The 19182-nt window shown below is 43.9% G+C and overlaps 1 protein-coding gene across 10 annotated transcripts in view; it reads left to right on the plus strand.

Moving 5' to 3' along the window:
• The window catches only part of tox2 (TOX high mobility group box family member 2), a 225498-nt gene that overhangs the window by 162955 nt on the left and 43361 nt on the right, over nt 1-19182 (plus strand). For all 10 annotated transcript variants that reach the window (XR_013578398.1, XM_078554782.1, XM_078554781.1 and 7 more), the window contains one exon: nt 2719-2964. Coding sequence is in view for 9 of the 10 variants with exons in the window: in XM_078554782.1 (XP_078410908.1) it covers nt 2719-2964 (246 nt within the window). In the remaining variant the exon portion in view is untranslated. The remainder of the gene's footprint in view (nt 1-2718; nt 2965-19182) is intronic.

Genomic DNA, 19182 nt, shown 5'->3' on the forward strand with positions numbered 1-19182 from the left:
TCGGTGAGTCACACCAGAAAGCCAAGCGGTGTCTGTATGTGGCTCAGTCATGGCATCCTCTGTGATCAGATATCTTCAGCCCTCACTGTTGGGTTCTCAATTGAGCAAGTTAGTTGGGGTGAAGTTGTTTTGTCAGATGTAGGTTGCAAGTCTTGAACAATGAACTACCATCCTTCTTGCTCCATTGGCACCAGCTCTCTGTTACACCCTGTGCTCCATTCAGAGGAAAACTCCCACTCATCGCCCCAAAACAGACCTTAAGCAATGCTTCAGGAGAAGGCATAACTGTAACACCCCCATTTCCCACATCGGCCTGCTCATTGGCAGTTTGACAGTTCCATTTGTATAGAAGCTAAATTGTCATTTTTCACCCAATTTATTAAGAATCATTTTAAGGAACATGTGCACTATCTGACCATAGCTACAGAAGGAACGAAAGCTATTAATTCTCCAGTAGTTTCCCCTCAATCTAATGAGCACGAAGAAAAGTTAACTCAAATACCTTTCCTTAAGTATTTATCAACCAGCGATCACAGGACAATTCATTTGCCTGCATGTTTCACAGAATGATATTGCACCATTAAAGCCAACCCTAAGAAGTCGTTTGAGAAGTACCCTGTGTTCTATTCTCGATTATAATCTGGAATCTACAGAGTGAAGAAGAATCGTTGCGGGGTTTCTGAGGGAATATAAATCTAAGAAGTAACCTCAGACCACTAACCTCGGGCAGTTACACAGCCTTGCAGCCTGTTAGTGGTTCTAATTCCAGTAAAGCCACACAAGTCATTTATCCAATTTGTACCGCATTTTTCTCAGCAAGTTATTCCCACTGTGATTGACTGTGAAAACTACAGCGGTACACCCACAAGCGATGATAAAAAAAAATTCTCTTTGTATTGCCATGAACAAGGCTGATCTGTAATTATATTAGGAAGATAGGAACAGGAGGAGGCTATTTAGCTGATAGCTGAACTATGATCTAACTCCATATACCTAGCTTTGCCCCTTGACCCTTTATATCTTTGGCTTATCAATCTCAGATTCAAAATTAATAATTGATTTAGCATCAAAATGTCATTTGCGGGAGAGAGTTCCAAACTACCAGCCTTTGTGTGTGGAAGTGTTTCCTAACTTCACCCCTGAAAGGCCTGGCTCTAGTCTTTAGACTATGTCCCCTAAGTCCTTGACCCCCTAACTTGCCAAACAGTTTCTCCCAATTTACACTATCTGTTTCCCTTAATACCTTAAAAACTTCAATCAAATCACCCTTGAACCTCCTAAATTCCAAAGGATACAGCTCTAGTTTATGTGCTGTCTCCACAATTTAACTTTGGAGCCCAGGTATCTTTCTGGTGAATCCACCAAGCAGTCCCTCCAGGGCCAATATATCCTTCCGAAGGTGTGGTGCCCAGAATGGCTCCCAATACTGCAGGTGCTTTGTATAGCTGAAGCATGACTTCTACCCCCTTGTATTTTTTGTATTAGAGATCTTACTTTTGCATGCACCTACTGTGATTTTTTTTCATTATAAATTCTGACCAGATTTCTAAATACCAATGGCATAAAGGGATTTGGGGACAATGTGGGGAAAAAGACATTGAAGTGGATGATCAGCCATGATCGTATTGAATGGCAGATCAGGCTGGATGGGCTGAATGGCCTTCTCCTGTTCCATGTCCAGATAGATAATGGGAATTGCTGGTGTAAATTTGTCACCCTGAGAATACACCTTCCCCCAGTCACTGGTCAATGGGTGTGATTACAGTATGTTAAGTTTACATTATATAAATGTTGACATAGGCATTTATAATGGAAATACATTAACAAAATAGGACAGAGTACCTGCTTTTAAAATGGAGTCTGATTTAAAATGTGTACCTGGTCCAATTATCACCCGACATCTCAGTCCTCTTCACCTGAAGCTGATGTTTATTCCTGACTCCCTGGGTGCGGCGAATGGAATTGGTAGATTTTACTTTCTTCACATCAAAACTTTAAAGAAAATACATCATTCTCCTTCTTTATTTTAAATTCCAAAATTCAGTAGTTTAAATTATCAAAATGAGTTTTATGATTAATAAAGAGTTGCACAATGTTTTTTTCATTGACTAATTAATGAAATGGGACTTGGTTTCAACAGCAAATTTACGAGGCTGCCTCCTGCTGGCCAATCCAGCCTGTCCCATAAAATGGTGATGCCTTATGGGGCATACTACAAACCCGGAGTCGTGGAATATCCTGGGAATAGTGAAAAATCAGATGAAATCCCAGGGATATGAGGGGGGGAAGCCTCCCCAGCAACATAGTACATTAAGTTAGGCTGTCCCAGCCCCTTTAAGGCAATGAAAGACATTTATTGAAGTGGTTTTTGCTGGTACCAGGGCCCATTTCATCCAGTTTAGGAGTTTCCCTGTTGCTGAAGAAGGCCAGGGTGAAATGTATTGTTTTTTATTGGAAAGCAAGAAGGTTCTCCATAAAAAAAATCACAGGAGAGTGGTGGAGCTTTGAAATTCAAATTCTCGTACAATAAGAGAAAGGTGGCTGTAACGCAAAGTTACATCTCTTTAGCTCTTTTTAAACACTGAACAGGTTTAAATTTAATTCAATAATTAATGTTGGAATCTTACGTGTGAAACAATCTTGTCTCGGTAAAGTTATTTCTATTCCAGTTACTGTTCCATTCTAAATTTTCACTTTTTCCTTTTTCCTCCATGATAGTCCTTCGCTGGCCAGGGGCTGGGTGATGAAGACTATGAGATTCCTCCTATCACTCCTCCAAACCTCGGAGACCCGTCCTTTCTTCATCTGATGGATCCTCACGCAGGCTACCATTCACTGTGCCATTCGGTACCTCCCAATGGCCTGCTTCCTCAATACGCTTACCAAGGCATGGACCTTCCAGCAATAATGGTCTCCAACATGCTGGGCCAGGATGGCCATCCACTATCAAGCCAACTACCTATGGTCAGTGTCTATCTTTTGGCAAGAACAATGGTGGGGTGGGGGGGAGGTGGAGGGTGTGGGGGAGAGGGCACGGTGGGGGATGGTCTCTCTTTGAAGCTCTTGCTAAAGACTTCAAGCATTGTATGTTGGACAATTGGAATGAAAATTGGCAGTTGGGGTCAGGATAAGAAAAATCTATTTCAAATCCATTTAATCCAAAGCCAAGCAATGTATAATTAAGACATTGAGCTGATCAGGTGCCATGAATTCCTGAAATAGCTAAACAGTCACCAAAGTGAAATTTCTCAGAAGAAAGACAACAGGACAAGCCAAAAAAAGTTGGCACAGAGCCATGGATGTCAAAGTATAAAGAGTGGGCTCCAGGTGTGACCAGTTGGAAGTGGTTTCCCGATACAGAATTTAGTGGTGTTATGATACAGCAGGTGGTATTTGCCAGGCTGATCAAACCCACAAGAGAAACTTGTCCTCCGCGCTATCATAACAGTTTTACAATTTGTATTTATTATAAGAAGGTTTGTGTACCGAATTCAGAAATAATGAGCCCATTAACATCTTTAGAGATTTCAAAAATTAAATTAAAACATTTATTAACAAAATAAAAGAATAAAACAGATGCACAAGATTACAGTTATACAGTTACTTAATGTTATAACAAAATTCCTGCTTAACCAGACTCCCAACTACACACCTCCTTTAAGGCAACAGTTCAAAATAGAGACAATCCAGCAGGGTTATCACAAGTACTCACTCGAGAGTGGAATTGCAAAGGCTTTTAACACAACTTTGGTTATTGGAACAGCAGACTTCTGCAAAGTGGCTAGAGGCTTTTCCCCAATTCGGTTTCACACGCTGTACCCCTCAGATTTCACACGGCTACCCCCACATAGCCTTCCATCCTTCTTTAAATATATTTCTTCCTCTTTAATCTGCAAATCCCATTGTTTCCCCCCATGCCTTTGGAATTTACTTTTCCCATAATATAAAAACCTTTTATGTTGTCATTATGGTCAGCGCTTTTGGGAAAAATCAACGTAATAACCTTGCCCTAGTTACCGTGCCAGTCGTAAAATCCTTATTATGTATCTTTGACAACCCAACAACTTTTCCCCTTATCTCAAAATGCAAATTCCCCTTTCCTTAGCTCATCCATTAGCATTTCAAATGCCTTTTACACCTAATTCTTTTGATAATTTAAACCTTGCAGTCTATCCGTCTCTAATTTAATTAAATCAGCCACACACAGAACCACACAAATGCATACATAAGCCTACTTTACAATACCCCATAATAATATTATAAAAATATGATAGTTTTGTGACAGTGGTGAAAAACAGTAACAGCCCTTTTACTTAATAAGGTTACACAGTTACTTAATATTATAATGATTCCCAAAATTTCTGCTTAACCAGACTCCCAACTACACACCCCCTTTAAGGCAACAGTCCAAAATAGATATTAAATTTACAGAGACAATGCAGCAAGGTTGAATGATGATGTTAAATAGCACTGGGCATACCCCAATGAATTATTTTTAAGATCCCTATCTTCAAATCCCTCCATTTCATACTTTAACAATCATCCCCAGTTATACAGCTTCATTTGCACTCCCTCTCTTTCATCACCTGCCTATTTCTGGCTTCCAGCTCCCTTTGTTTCACTCAAGCCCCAATTTTAATTTGGGGTGGGGGCTGAAGTGGGTGGCAAACGGCCAGGTGCCCCTGGGAGATTTTTTATTTACCCCTTCACTGACTCCCACCTGAAACTGGTAGGAATGACATCACCGGGAGCCAACCTTCTTGTTGGGGGGTGGGGGGTGGGGTGGTGGAGGGTGTCAGGTTGTCACTGGGACCAATGGAAATGAGTCCCATTCTCCCATAATCCCCTCACTTAATGCCTCCCTTGTCCCTTCCTTCCATTCAAGCTTTGTAAAAAATCTTTCCTTTCAGACATATTTTCACTTCCTCCCTCTGGCTTGGTGCCATCTCATATAAAATACATTGAGATGCCTCTCAGTGCCCAGGAGGCCCTGTCGAAGTTGCTCTAGGTGTTCAGTGGCCTTTTTTGAGGATATTTCAGAGTCTGGTTAAACACAGCATGTTTGATATGGCATTGTTGAGGACATCTCAGCGTCTACATCACTTTCCTGACCTGTTTCGATAAAATTGCACAATTGTTGGGCCTTTTATTTAAGAGTCTTTCCACCACAAGAAAGTGTCACTGGCTGAATAAAAAATTGACCTCGGTCACCAGGCACCTTCTCATCATGTCACTGGGTTCTCTAGGCCAGGATTTCGCGGAGTCAGGAAGACTCCACGGGCCGTTAACAATGGCGAACGGGTCCCAGATGCAGAAATCCCGCCCCCATTCCTGACAGAACCCACTTTTGCCAGCAGAGGAAAGTGGGTGGGGCGTGACTCATACCGGAGGGAAACCAGAACTCCGCAGGGCCATTTGAACTTAGCGCTGAGTTCAAACTGACCCCATTTTGGGCTGGTCCAAGGGCACTTCACCCATAGTGTGGGAATCACAAATTTATGCAATAAACATAAACATTTCTGAACATGGGATAAGGTCTGTTTATGTGTTTGATCTGAAGCTTTTTAAATCTCCAGCTCTTTAAACATGAAAAACAGGCTGTAACTCTCAATGAGAGTTAAACAAAAGCCGTCTGCTGGACTGTTTTGATTAATGGACCATATGGTGTAGGTTAGAAAATAAAATAGCATATATTCATACAGTTTCAATAGAGGTCTGTATTGACATTTCTTAAGGGCTATTATTATGTCATAATGAGTGCTTGGCTGAGTTTCAATGATCTCATCAGGCATTTCTGAGATCATGTTTTGATTGTCAGTTTAAAGAGGCTGTTATAGGATTATGTAGCTTTGATATGGGATCTGAATAGAAGGTTGCTTTTTTAAGAGATTAACCACTTGAGGACACTTGAAAGCTTTGAATGGGTTTTCATGAAAGAGAGTTTTTTTCACTATTAAGTATGTATGAGTGAGAGCTGTATTAGATTGTTAGAAGTTCATTTTATTTTCATCACCACTTGGCTCCTGAGGTCTGCCCATGGTGGATACTGGGTGAGTGGCAATGGAGGTGGCATGGGCTGGGCATGAGGGGACATGGGGTTGGGTGAGGAGCATGAGTTGGCACTGAGGTAGCATGGGTGTATAAGGGGACATGGGGGTGGGTGAGGAGCATGAGTTGGCATTGAGATGACATGGGGGTTTGAGGGAGGTGAGTGGGGGGAAGGATTGGCATAGAGGGGCCATGCTGGGCTGGTGGCGGCTGAGGTGTGAGGGCTAGAGGGCTTAACAACCTTTAAAACAACTGGGACGAGGTCCCAGAGAACTGAGGTGGGCATTCTAACCAGTGTGCCTTGTACTCAACCGCCCCCATGGCCACTAAGGATCTGCTTCCAGGGTCGGCGGGTCTGACCCTATCCTGCCCCCACCTCCCCTGAGCGAAGATTGGGTCTAATGGGACCCTTTAAATCAAGGCAAGCTAGGAAATTCCCCGATTTGAGCTACCAGCCCTGGGAGTGAAAATCTGGCCCTTTTTCTCCAGAAACAGGTCTTCTGGCCTCACTTTTATTGTCTGTTTCAGTTGCCTCTCCTGATGAATTATCCTGTGGCACTATTACTTTGCTACTTCCAACACCCTGATTTATAACTCATACTGTTTTCAGCGAAGATTCTTATAGGCCTGGAGAGAAACTGAAATCACGGTCACCCAGTGGAATCTCCTGCTTATTCTGATAGTGGATGTTGGGCCTGGCATTTAAGATCATTCCAGGACTCAAGGCAGCGTAATGGGCTGGTAACCCTACCTGAGTTGTACGAAATCAGTCACTGGGGTAATAAAGCCTCAGAACTGTCTAAAAAAGCAAAGGTTTTACCCCAGGGACAACACGCACAGCAACAACAACAATCTGCATTTACATAATGCCTTTAGTATAGTAAAATAGCCCAAAGTGCTTCACGGGAACACAATCAAACTAAATTTGACACCAAAGGAGGTATCTGAACAGATGACCAAAAGCTTAGTCAAAGAGGTAGGTTTGAAGGAGTTTCTTAAAGGGGGAACGAGAGGTGAAGGTGTTTAAAGAGGGAATTCCAGAAGGGTCTAAGCAGCTGAAGTCATGGGCCTGAATTTTGCGCGATCAGCGGGCCCAGGAGTGACGGGGAACCGTCCCCGACCACAATCGGCACCCCCCCCAAATGCGATTTCACTCTGACTGGCCAATTAAGGCTCAGCACTGCCAGTGGGGGTGGGGAGAGGGCGAGCACCGACATCACTGCGGCTGCTGGTGAGCACTTCCAGTGAGCTCCCTGAAGGCAGACAGATGCCCCAGGGAGCTGCAGACCTCCCAACCATAAAAGAAAGCACAGAAAGCAAAAGAATATCCATGCAGCACAATCAAGCAGCTGAAAACATACCTCATTAAAAAAAACAATCCCCAGATACATCTTTTTATTTGAAATCCTAACGGAGATTTCATCCCGCCCTTGGATGAGGTTTCATCAACAATGTAAAGGCCGCCTGGCCAATCGGCCCGTCCACCAACTGTAAGGTTGGACCGGCCACAAAAAATCGCTTCCAATTCGGCCGTTGATGAGGTTAATTGCCCGCTTAGTTGTGGGTGGGCGCTCTTCCAACTTTTGCGTGCACCTGCCAAGCGAAATATCGTGCGGGTGCGCGATGACATCGGGATGCTTGCCCAACGCCTTCTCGCGCGATTTTACGCCCACCCAGATAGGGTGCGCACCCGCCCGCGGGACATAAAATTCTGGCCATGGCCACCAACGGTGGATCGATGGAGACTGGGGATACCCGAGGGTAGAATTAGAGAACCACAGAGACCTTGGAGGGTTGTGGGGCTGGAGGTGATGACAGAGATGAGGAGGGATTTGAAAATAAGGATAAACATTTTAAAATTGAAATGTTGCTTAACCAATGTAGATTAACCCAACTTGGGCGCAAGTGTAGGTTAGCAAGTACAGGAGTGAGGGGGTGACTAAGACTTGGTGTGAGTTAGGACATGGGCAGCAGAATTTTGGATAACATTGCAGATGGTTGACTGTGGGAGGCCAGCCAGTAGAGCGTTGGAACATTCGAGTCTGGAGGCAACAAAGGCGTACATGAGGGTTTCAGCAGCAGATGAGCTGATACAGGAGCAGAGTTCGGTAATGTTACGGAGGTGGGAATAGGCGGTCTTACTGATGGTGCGAATATAACGTTGGAAGCTCATCTCAGGGTCAAATGTGACGCCAAGGTTGTGAGAAGTCTGGTTCAGCCTCAGACAGTTGCCAGGGAGAAGGATGGAGTTGGTAACTCGGGAATGAAGTTTGAGGCTGTGACAAAAGACAATGGCTTCGGTCTTCCCAATATTTAGTTGTAGGAAATTTCTGTTCATTTGGTGCTGGATGTCGGATAAGCAGTCTGATAATTTAGGAAGAGTGGAGGTGTCAAGAGGTGATGGTGAGGTGGAGCTGGGTGTCAATAGGATACCTGTGCAAGCTGACGCTGTGTTTCTGGATGATGGCATTGAGGAACCAGATGTAGATGAGAAATAGGACGGGCGAAGGATCAATCCTTGGGAATCCAGAGGTAATGGGAGTGGGAAGAGAATCCATTGCAGGTGATTCTCTGGCTATGATTCAATAGATAAAAACAGAACCAAGCAGAGCAGCCCCACCATCTGGGCAATGGCGGAGAGGCGCTGGAGGAGGATTATGCGGTCTACTTTGTGAAAGGCTACAGACAGGTCGAGAAGGATGAGGAGGAATAGTTTCTATTGGCCACAGTAACAGAGAATATAATTTGTGACTTTGATAAGGAAGGCCATTTCAATACTGGCAGGATCAGAAACCTGAGTGCAGGAATTCAGCCATCTAAAAGAAAATGTGATTTATTATTTGAAACCAGTCTTACACACTGCAGGAACTAGGTTAGGAGGTATCCGACGTGCATCAGGATGTAGCTCTCCTAGTCTCCTCTCTGATAACTTGTTGTAGATCCTATGTAAAGGGAGTAGAGGTAGTCCCAGTTCCTGGGAGAAATCAAGTGTTCCTGGATGAGACACCTATTCAGCTAAAACTGTTAACAGTCCTGAACATCATCAGCCCATTTTGCATTAAGGCTCCAAGCAGTCAATAGGTAGCAAGAGGCACCTGATATTTTTCTGTCCTTTATTACCAGGCTCTGCAGAGATTGAAGGAGGATTCAAGCCAATCTAGTGGACATTCCTACCCCAATCCTAGAGAGCTTGGGGATCCAACAAAACATTTTAATCAGTATAAAACACAGGGCTCCAATAATAGATAATTATTCTGACTGAAGGCAAAACCCAGACAGCACATGCACAGTCCCGCAGGATTGAGTTACAAGATCAGCCATGATCATATTGAATGGCGGAGCAGGCTCGAGGGGCTGATTGGCCTCCTCCTGCTCTTGTTTCTTATGCTGTTATGTCCAGGCAATGTGAGATCCAGGCAGTACCCGTGCAGGCCCATATATGAAATACAGATAATGGGGAAGTGAACAATTTAATCAGTAATTGCTCGGGGAGTGCACCTACCCCTAGCACCGTGATCTAGTGACATGTTGCGGACTCTGCAATAAGTCATTCCATTGCGTTTTTAATCAAACTAATTCCTGAAACAGGTAAAGCCAGATAACATCTATTCCTGTCATAATTCCCTAACTTCAAATGCTGATCCGAAAGGCAATTCTTGAGTAAGTCAATTAGTAGTTTGACTGACCTGTTTCAGTAATTAAGCTGAAATCCCTTCCTCCTGGCCTGTGGGCCAATCCTTTCTCTGCACCCTGATCTCATCAACATGAGAACACCGCTGATTTTTTTTTAAGGTTTAGGAAAATTATATTGAAAAAAAAAAGACCCTCCTAGAGACCAGCAACAGTTCAAGGCAACAAGAAGAGGGGAAGCTGGGTGAACTGATTTTCACATATATTCCATCACGGTAACAGCCTTATTCAGCCTTGAATCCATTTATTTCAGCCCAGTCCTCAGGGTAATGTACCTTTTCTCATTTCCAGCTTTTCTTTATTGTAAATGAAGCATCACTACAATAAATCATTTACCAATACAGAGAGGACGGCAAGTCCTGAAAATTTAGGTTAAGTGCTAATATTCTGCATTTTATTGCTTTGTTGGTAAGGGTCTGCTTATAAAAGCCAACATTAATTTTTTTTTTCTTGTTGCCATGGGCAACAACTGAGGCCAGTGATCATTCTGATTAGGAAAATGGATGTCTTTTCTTTCCGCCTACATACGCACAATACAAATAACACAATAATGGCAACTCACTTCTATTCAGCACGTTTAATGCAGAAAAACATCCCAAGTGGCCATAGAAATGTTACCAAACAAAATTCAACAGTAAGGCCAAGAGGAGATGTTAGGAGGATTGACTAAAAGCTCGGTCAAAGAGGTAAATTTAAGGAGCATCTTAAAGTGAGGGGGGGCGGGGGAGAGAGGCGGAGAGTTTTACGGAGGGAATTCCAGAGATTGGGGCCCAGGCAGCTGAAGGTACAGCCATCAATGGTGGCCCAGGGAACAGAGGCTGCACAGGGGACCACAGCTGGAGAACTGTAGAAATCTCAGAGGGTTTTAGGGCTGTAGTAGGTTACAAAGGGAAGGCCAAAGAGGAGAGCATTGGAATTGTGGAGTCTGGAAGTTACAAAGGCATGGAGAAAAGCTTCAGCTACAGCCAAGGCAGAGGAGATTCATGGATGTACAGAGATGGATGTAGGTGGTCTTGGTGATGAGAGGTAATAGTACAAAAATAAAACTATTGGATTCTTTGAATACTCAGGGTGCTGGACAGATGCTTAGCTGAGCTCCACCAATATCTCAGGCAATGTAGGATGCTTTTCTTCTGGAATAACTCTGCTGTCTGAAGGATCTCATCATTTACATGGCAGTATCTTAATGGACCATACTGACCAGAAAGGTTCCCAAATTCAACACCTAGGCCACAGCTAGGGTCCCAGTGGTGGCGTCAGTGCCCTAGGGCATGTGTAGATGTCAAGCAGGGACAGGATTGGACTCCAGTCTGATGCCCTAATGATTAAATGAGCTGCTAATAATCACTATCTTTGTTCAGACATAGATAATGGTGGAAAAGGCCTGAGGCCTTCCCACTACAACAGAACCATAGAAGTTTAAAGCACAGAAGGAGGCCATTTATCCCACTGTGTCTGTGCTAGCCCTTTCCTAGAGCATCCTGAAGGTGTAAATTGGCCGGCAATCTCTTTATATCCTGGTATTGTCCTATGCATCAAATATTTATCAAATTTTCTCTTTAAAGAGACAGTGGTCACTGGTTGATACTCCCAGAATTCATTGTACAATTGGCCCTTGCAGCCAGCATGTTGTCTGGGGTGAAAGGGCAAGTCCTCAGCTCCCAGCTCTCTCAATACCTAGGCCTTCCACATTGTCCAAACTCGGGAGGTCCTGTGTGTTTATGTTGCAGCCTCCCAAAACATTTTTAAGAAGCATTTGCAATTAGCCTTCATTATATGATTTGCATATTCATGAGACATCAGTTCTAATTATTAGAGACTGTTGTCATTTTGCCAGATGATTAATTAAGCTACTGTCACCAAAGTGATTACAATACTGTATTAGAAACCTCTAAGGACCTGTAGCAGTTTTTTTTAAAAAATCTGTAATATGGTATAATACATATCTTAATGTATAATTCATACAAGACAGTGCTAATAACCTCACACATCCTCACATTGTCCATGTTCCAGTTTTTCCCCTCTTCAAGCTCTTATTCAAACACGCTAACAATTGTACTCCTCGCTCAGTAGTAGGGAACTTATATATTGCTGAAAAAAGAGACATGCTGTCAAAGCTTTTCGATTTCCACTCATCAGGACAGACGCAAGAATACCAAATTTCAAAGGGAACAACAACTTATACTGCATGAGAAAAGGGCTGCTGATTGGTTGGCAAGTCAACTCTGATTGGCTGAGGCGTTGCCATGGAAAATGAACCAGGGAGCTATTGGCCAGCATTTCCAGCCTCCCCGCACCCCCCACCCCCAACACCCACGGCGGGTTCCGTCACGGGAGGGCCAGAGAGCTATTGAAATCTCCGCTCCCTTTGGCGGGACCGGAAGATTCCCATTGGCCTGATGGGCTGGAAAATACTGGCCATTGTCTCCCATGCTTTTGTCTAATTCAAAAAAAACAATTCGACAGCATGTTTCCTTTTTCACCAATGTTCAAATTTTATTTTTGTACCAGTACCTCTCCCTCACCACGATCACCACGCCACGTCAGAGTTTAGAGACCTGTCATTTTCCACCCTTCGCACTCCTTGTCGAGGTTCTCAATGATTTGAAGTTACTGGGGCCAGGATTCTTACACTGGGGACCGATGGAGTGGGGGCGGGGAGGGGGGATGAAATAGATCAAATTATGCTACATTTTGCACAGTATCTACAGCACAAAAACAGACCTGTCAACCCAGTTGGTCCATGCGGTGTTTATGCTGCACTCGAACCTCCTCCCACTCTACTTCATCTCACCCTATCACCATATCCTTCTATTCCTTTCTCCCTGCGTGTTCATCCATCTTCCCCCTTAAACGTATCTATACTATTCCCTGGGTAAAGAGGTTTCTCCTGAATTCTCTATTGAATTTATTAGTGACTAGCTTATATTAATGATCCATATGGAGTCCACAAATGGGAGCATCTTCTGTACATTTACCCTATCAAATGTACTCACAATTTTAAAGACCCCTGCCAGGTCACTCCTCAGCCTTCTCCTTTCTAGGGCAAGACCCCCAGCCTGCTTATCCTAGCTTTCCTAATAATTATAACCCCTCAGTTCTGGTGTCATCCTTGTAAATCTATTTTGCACTTTCTCCGGTGCCTCTATATCTTTTTTATTGTAAGGAGACCAGAAACATGCGCAGTTCTCCTTGTTACATTCTTCTTTTCTTCAACATAAATGTAGCCAACCATGCGCAAGGGTTGGCGAAACAATAATGTGGGTTCTATATCTGGAGATAAGGCTATACACAGATAATGTTCACTCAGAGGCTAAACATAGTACGTCTGGACTCCACCCTGTCTACCAACTGACTTCAAGCCCCGATACTGACACATCACATCTTGTCGAAGTATTGATTGACAATACATATACCTCCTTAAAGCACATCATATCACAACACTCGTGCTGCAGTCTAAACTAATGCTCAGTGCTAGTTTAACATAACTACTCATCTGTTCCTTTTTTCTATTCACTGTCATTCCTGCTGGGACTGAGGGAAAGGGGTTTCATTTCTTCTCCTTTACTCTTTCATGGGATGTGGGCATCACTGGCAAGGCCAGCATTTGTTGCCCATCCCTAATTGCCCTTGAACTGAGTGGCTTGCTAGGCCATTTCAGAGAGCAGTGAAGAATCAACCCCATTGCTGTGGGTCTGGAGTCACATGTAGGCCAGACCGGGTAAGGACGGCAGATTCCCTTCCCTAAAGGACATTAGTGAACCAGATGGGTTTTTACAATAATCGATGATCACCATAGCGATCTTACTGAAATATATATGATCCTGAGGGGACTTGACAGGGTGGATACCGGGAGGACGTTTCCTCTTGTGGGGGAGACTAGAACCAGGGGACACAGTTTAAGAATAAGAGGTCTCACTTTTAAGACAGAGATGAGGAGAATTTTTTTCCTCTAAGAGAGGCGTTAGTGGAATTCTCTTCCCCAGAGAGTGGCGGAGGCTGGGCCATTGAATATATTCAATGCCGAGTTAGACAGATTTTTGATAAACAAGGATTACGGGCGACAGACAGGAAAGTGGAGTCGAGGCTATAATCAGTTGAGCCATGATCTTATCAAATGACAGAGCAGACTCAGTGGGCCGAATGGCCTGCTCCTAAATCCTATATTCCTATCTTCGAGACTAGCTTTCAATTCCAGATTTATTAATTGAATTTAACTTCCAGCGGCTGCCTTGGTAGGATTTGAACCCAGAGCATTAGCCTGGCCCTCTGGATTACCAGTTCAGTGACAGTATGACTACGTCATCATCTTCCCTATTGACTGACCTACTCCTTTGCAAAACAAGAACAATAAGATTCATTGACAAACTCCATCAGAGAGCTGCTCTCCCCCCTCACCAGGCACAGGGGAGGAGAGGGGTGAAATTCAAGAGCACAGAATAAGTGATAGTAAATGAGCCTCCCATTCTACACGCCACCTGATCTTCCTGTCCAAATGCCTGTTTTCCCATCTCTAATGTTTTTATAACTTATAAGCAAATCTGTTCAAAGAATTATTTTTAATGGCCCTATCAACAATTTTAATTCCAGGGTTTTGCTCATAACAGAGATCCAGGAGATTAATCTTTAACTCCTAGAGACGTTCTCCAGACCAACTCTGGCAGACAGTGAAATACATACAGCTCATGTTGAATTCCCTCTACCCACTATTTTTGAACAGGGAGCTAATGGCTTCTTTCAGATCATACCCTTGGAATTTCACATCAAACAGGGTGCTAGAATAATGCGCAGAAGGATTGGAACCCTCAGTGCGCTCATTGTGTCTGCTCCATCTTGACTGTGTTGATGGAGACATAGTCTACACCAACATTGCCACCTGATGGTGGATGGTCAATACTGCGCATGCCAATGTCCAGCTGGTGTGACAAAAGAACAAGTTGTAGAAAGCGTTGCTGCCTGATTACTGCTGGATAGAAGTCAGTGTTGACATTGTTTCAGTTTGATTTTGGAGAGAAAAGCCTTCCGGTTTGGGGCAAGCGGCAGTTTCTGTTGTTCGGCCAATTCTGTGGCCATTGTTCCCGTGCACAGTGAACAAAATGGAGATTGGAAAGTGTTCGTTCTTTGATGCTTAAATGTTAATGTAGCACTGTAAATCACAAAAGATGTCCCACAGGGGGGGGCAGGAAAACCTCTTTAATTAATCAGGACCTTTATGTCTATCCCAACTGCCAATTAAGAATTAAGCAGTGTAACGGGAGTGTAATTGGTCCAAATCTGAGCAAATCAGTCGCTGTTTTAGGCCAAACACAGGTTCCCTGTGAGCTCATTTTGCTCTCCTGCCATTGAATGATTTCACCTCTGAGGACGGTGTCTGTTATCCCAGGCTGCTTCATTCTCATCATTGCCTCGCTGTATTCACTGCCTGTTTCCTCGTTTGGAAGTTGGAAGGAAAGGCTCATTCAACAAAACCAAGATTTGAGCTGTCCCTAGAGAACACGTCAGAGGGACTCTCCCTACTGTGATATCTGGGGACACCTCCACCCCACCCGCCACGCCTCCACCACCAATTACAACCAGTGTTACAACCAGCGAAAGCCTTCGTTTCCCTCCCACAGGCACCTGTTAAACCAGTGTTAACATTTCTGCTGTAATTCAGCATCATAACAATCATTTCTTTAAACACTGTGAGGAAAACGCTAAATATCTTCCAACCCCAAGTGAAAATGTGATTCAGAAAGCGAGGTCATCATCTATGAAGATCAGTAGACCAGAGCTGTGCGTTGGATGAATATTTTTTTTATTCATTCACGGGATGTGGGCTTCGCTGGCTGGGCCAGCATTTATTGCCCATCCCTAGTTGCCCTTGAGAAGGTGGTGGTGAGCTGCCTTCTTGAACTGCTGCAGTCCATGTGGTGTAGGTACACCCACAGTGCTGTTAGAAAGGGAGTTCCAGGATTTTGACCCAGTGACAGTGAAGGAACGGCCGATATATTTCCAAGTCAGGATGGTGAGTGACTTGGAGGGGAACTTTCTCAGGGGAACCAGGGGTAAGTAATAAACGACACACATCTCCTGAGCAGGAATACAAAAAAGATAGCCACTGAACAGTTTCATCAGCGCCGTATCCCTTTTACACAGGAACAGAAAGAGGCCATTTAGCCCCTGGAGACTGTTCTGTCATTCAGTGAGATCATGGCTGGTCTGTTACCTAACTCCATACACCTGCCTTTGCCCCATATCCCTTTACACCTCCAGTTATCAAAAATCTATCAGTTTCAGGTTTAAAATTAACAACTAATCTAACTTCAACTGTCGTTTACAAAAGAGAGTTTCAAACTTCTCCCACTCTCTGTGTGTAGAAATGTTCCCTCATTTCAGCCCGGAAAGGTCTGCCTCTCGTTTTTCGATTAAGTCCCCTGGTCCTAAACTCCCCAACCAGCAGAAATAGTTTCTATCCACCCTATTGGTTCCCCTTAATAACTTGAAAACTTTGATCAAATCACCCTTTAACCTTTTAAATCCCAGGGAATACAACCCTAAGTTTGTGTCATCTCTCCTTGTAATTTAACCCTTGGAGTCCTGGTATCATTCTGGTAAACCTACACTGCACTCTTTCCTAAGGTAGTGGTGCCCAGAACTGCTCCCAGTAACTCCAGGTGTGGTCTAAGCAGAGCTTTGGATCACTGTAGCGTAACTTCTAGACCCTTGTATTCTCGTCCTCCAGTCATAAAGGCCAGCATTCTATTCACCCTGTTGATTATTTCCTGTACCTGTTTATGACATTTTAACAGTCTCTGGACCTGAATTTCCAAGTTCCTTTGGACCTCTACTTTTCAAGCTTTTCACTGTTTAAAAATGATCCTTTCCTACCCTTTTTAGGTCCAAAGTGAATTTGCCTACTTTAAAATCCAACTGCCACAGTTTTGTTCATTCACTAAATGCATTAATATCTTTGTGATTTTATGGTTTCACCTACACTGCTTACAATGTCGCCTGTTGTTTTGTCATCAGCAAATTTGAAAAGGTGCCTTTCTATCACATCATCTAAGTCATTACTGAATAGCTGAGGCCCCTTGAGGGACACCACTTGTCACATCCTGCCAATTAGACTACCTGCCTATTACCCCTACTCTCTGTCTCTGGCCATTCAGCTGATTTCCAAACCAGGTCAATAATTTGCCCAACAGGGTGGCGTAGTGTGGAAGACTGTGACAGGGAGGGTCATGGGCATTGTATGCCCCACACTGACAGTGATTTCTATACACAGGCCATTAGTGTGATTGAGATTATTGCATTAATTACACCTAAAATATTTCCATTGGAGTTTATGCTGTGCTGTACATTTTAAATATAGAAATACTTACACACTCCCAAAGTTGAATACAAGTACAGCACATGGTCTTATGGTCTTTCCAGGTCCACTGTAACTGTCTAACTCTGATTGCTCATGAAGAATCTATCTCACAGAATCTGGGTTTTATACTGAAGCAGCATTGTTTTCTTTGGAGATTGAAGACATGATAAAATAGGGTAAAGTCAGCATGGTTTCATCAAGGGGAGGTCATGCCTGACAAATCTGTTAGAATTCTTTGAGGAGGTAACGAGCAGGTTAGACAAAGGAGAGCCAATGGATGTTATCTACTTGGACTTCCAGAAGGCCTTTGACAAGGTGCCGCACAGGAGGCTGCTCAGTAAGATAAGAGCCCATGGTGTTAGAGGCAAGGTACTAGCATGGATAGAAGATTGGCTGTCTGGCAGAAGGTAGAGAGTGGGGATAAGGGGGTCCTTCTCAGGATGGCGGCCGGTGACTAGTGGAGTTCCGCAGGGGTCAGTGTTGGGACCACAACTTTTCACTTTATACATTAATGATCTAGATGAAGGAACTGAGGGCATTCTGGCTAAGTTTGCAGATGATAGGTGGAGGGACAGGTAGTATTGAGGAGGCGGGGTGGCTGTAAAAGGATTTGGACAGGTTAGGAGAATGGGCAAAGAAGTGGCAGATGGAAAGAAGTGTGAGGTCATGCACTTTGGTAGGAAGAATAGAGGCATAGACTATTTTCTAAATGGGGAGAGAATTCAGAAATCTGGAGTGCAAAGGGACTTGGGAGTCCTAGTCCAGGATTCTCTTAAGGTTAACTTGCAGGTTGAGTCGGTAGTTAGGAAGGCAAATGCAATGTTAGCATTTATTTCGAGAGGACTAGAATATAAAAGCAGGGATGTTCTGCTGAGGCTTTATAAGGCTCTGGTCAGACCACATTTGGAATATTGTGAGCAATTTTGGGCCCCGTATCTCAGGAAGGATGTGCTGGCCCTGGAGAGGGTCCAGAGGAGGTTCATGAGAACGATCCCAGGAATGAAAGGCTTAACATATGAGGAACATTTGAGGACTCTGGGTCTATACTCGATGGAGTTTAGAAGGATGAGGGGGGGATCTGATTGAAACTTACAGAATACTGAAAGGCCTGGATAGAGTGGACGTGGGGAAGATGTTTCCATTAGTAGGAGAGACTAGGACCCGAGGGCACAGTCTCAGAGTAAGGGGAAGACCTTTTAGAGCAGAGATGAGGAGAAACTTCTTTAGCTAGAGAGTGGTGAATCTATGGAATTCATTGCCACAGAAGGCTGTGGAGGCCAGGTCATTGAGTGTATTTAAGACCGAGATAGATAGGTTCTTGATTGGTAAGGGGATCAAAGGTTAAGGGGAGAAGGCAGGAGAATGGGGTTGAGAAACTTATCAGCCATGATTGAATGGCGGAGCAGACTCGATGGGCCAAATGGCCTAATTTCTGCTCCTATGTCTTATGGTCTTATTATCAAGCAATACCAAAATCAGACTCGGCTGTTTCTGCTCCTGGCTCCTTGGTGTCATCTCCTGATTGCTAGTGGCAATTTCAACAAAATATCTGCAGGGATGGTGAGGAGAGGGTGTGGTTTGGGGTACAATGATGAGGAGGGTCATGGGCATGAGGGATAGTGCGGGAAGGCGGAGTTGAGTTGATGATCCGTGATGAACTTATTGAATGGTGAAACAGGCTCGAGAGAGCAAATGGCCTCCTCCAGCTCTTATTTTTTATGTTCTTGTCTCCTTATTGTGTGTTCCACATTGACTTAACTTTAATCAGTATTTAGATATGCAAGATATGCAATTCGCATGATTGAGATTGCTGCATTAAGCATTAATAAAGAAATAAAAGCTTTGCTCATATTTGTTGATAAGAATATAAGAATTAGGAGCAGGAGGAGGCTATTTGGTCCCTCGAGCCTGCTCCGCCATTCTATAATATCATGGCTGGTCAGATTGGAGCCTTAACTCCACTTTCCTGCCTGACACTCAGCCCACCCCCCATAACCCCTGACTCCCCTGTAGATCAAAAAATCTGTCCATCTCAGCCTTGAATAGATTCAATGACCCAGTCTCCATTGCTGTTTGCGGAGGAGAATTCC

The sequence above is a fragment of the Cetorhinus maximus genome, chromosome 13, assembly GCF_964194155.1.
Source record: "Cetorhinus maximus chromosome 13, sCetMax3.hap1.1, whole genome shotgun sequence".
In the NCBI taxonomy this organism is placed as follows: domain Eukaryota; kingdom Metazoa; phylum Chordata; class Chondrichthyes; order Lamniformes; family Cetorhinidae; genus Cetorhinus; species Cetorhinus maximus.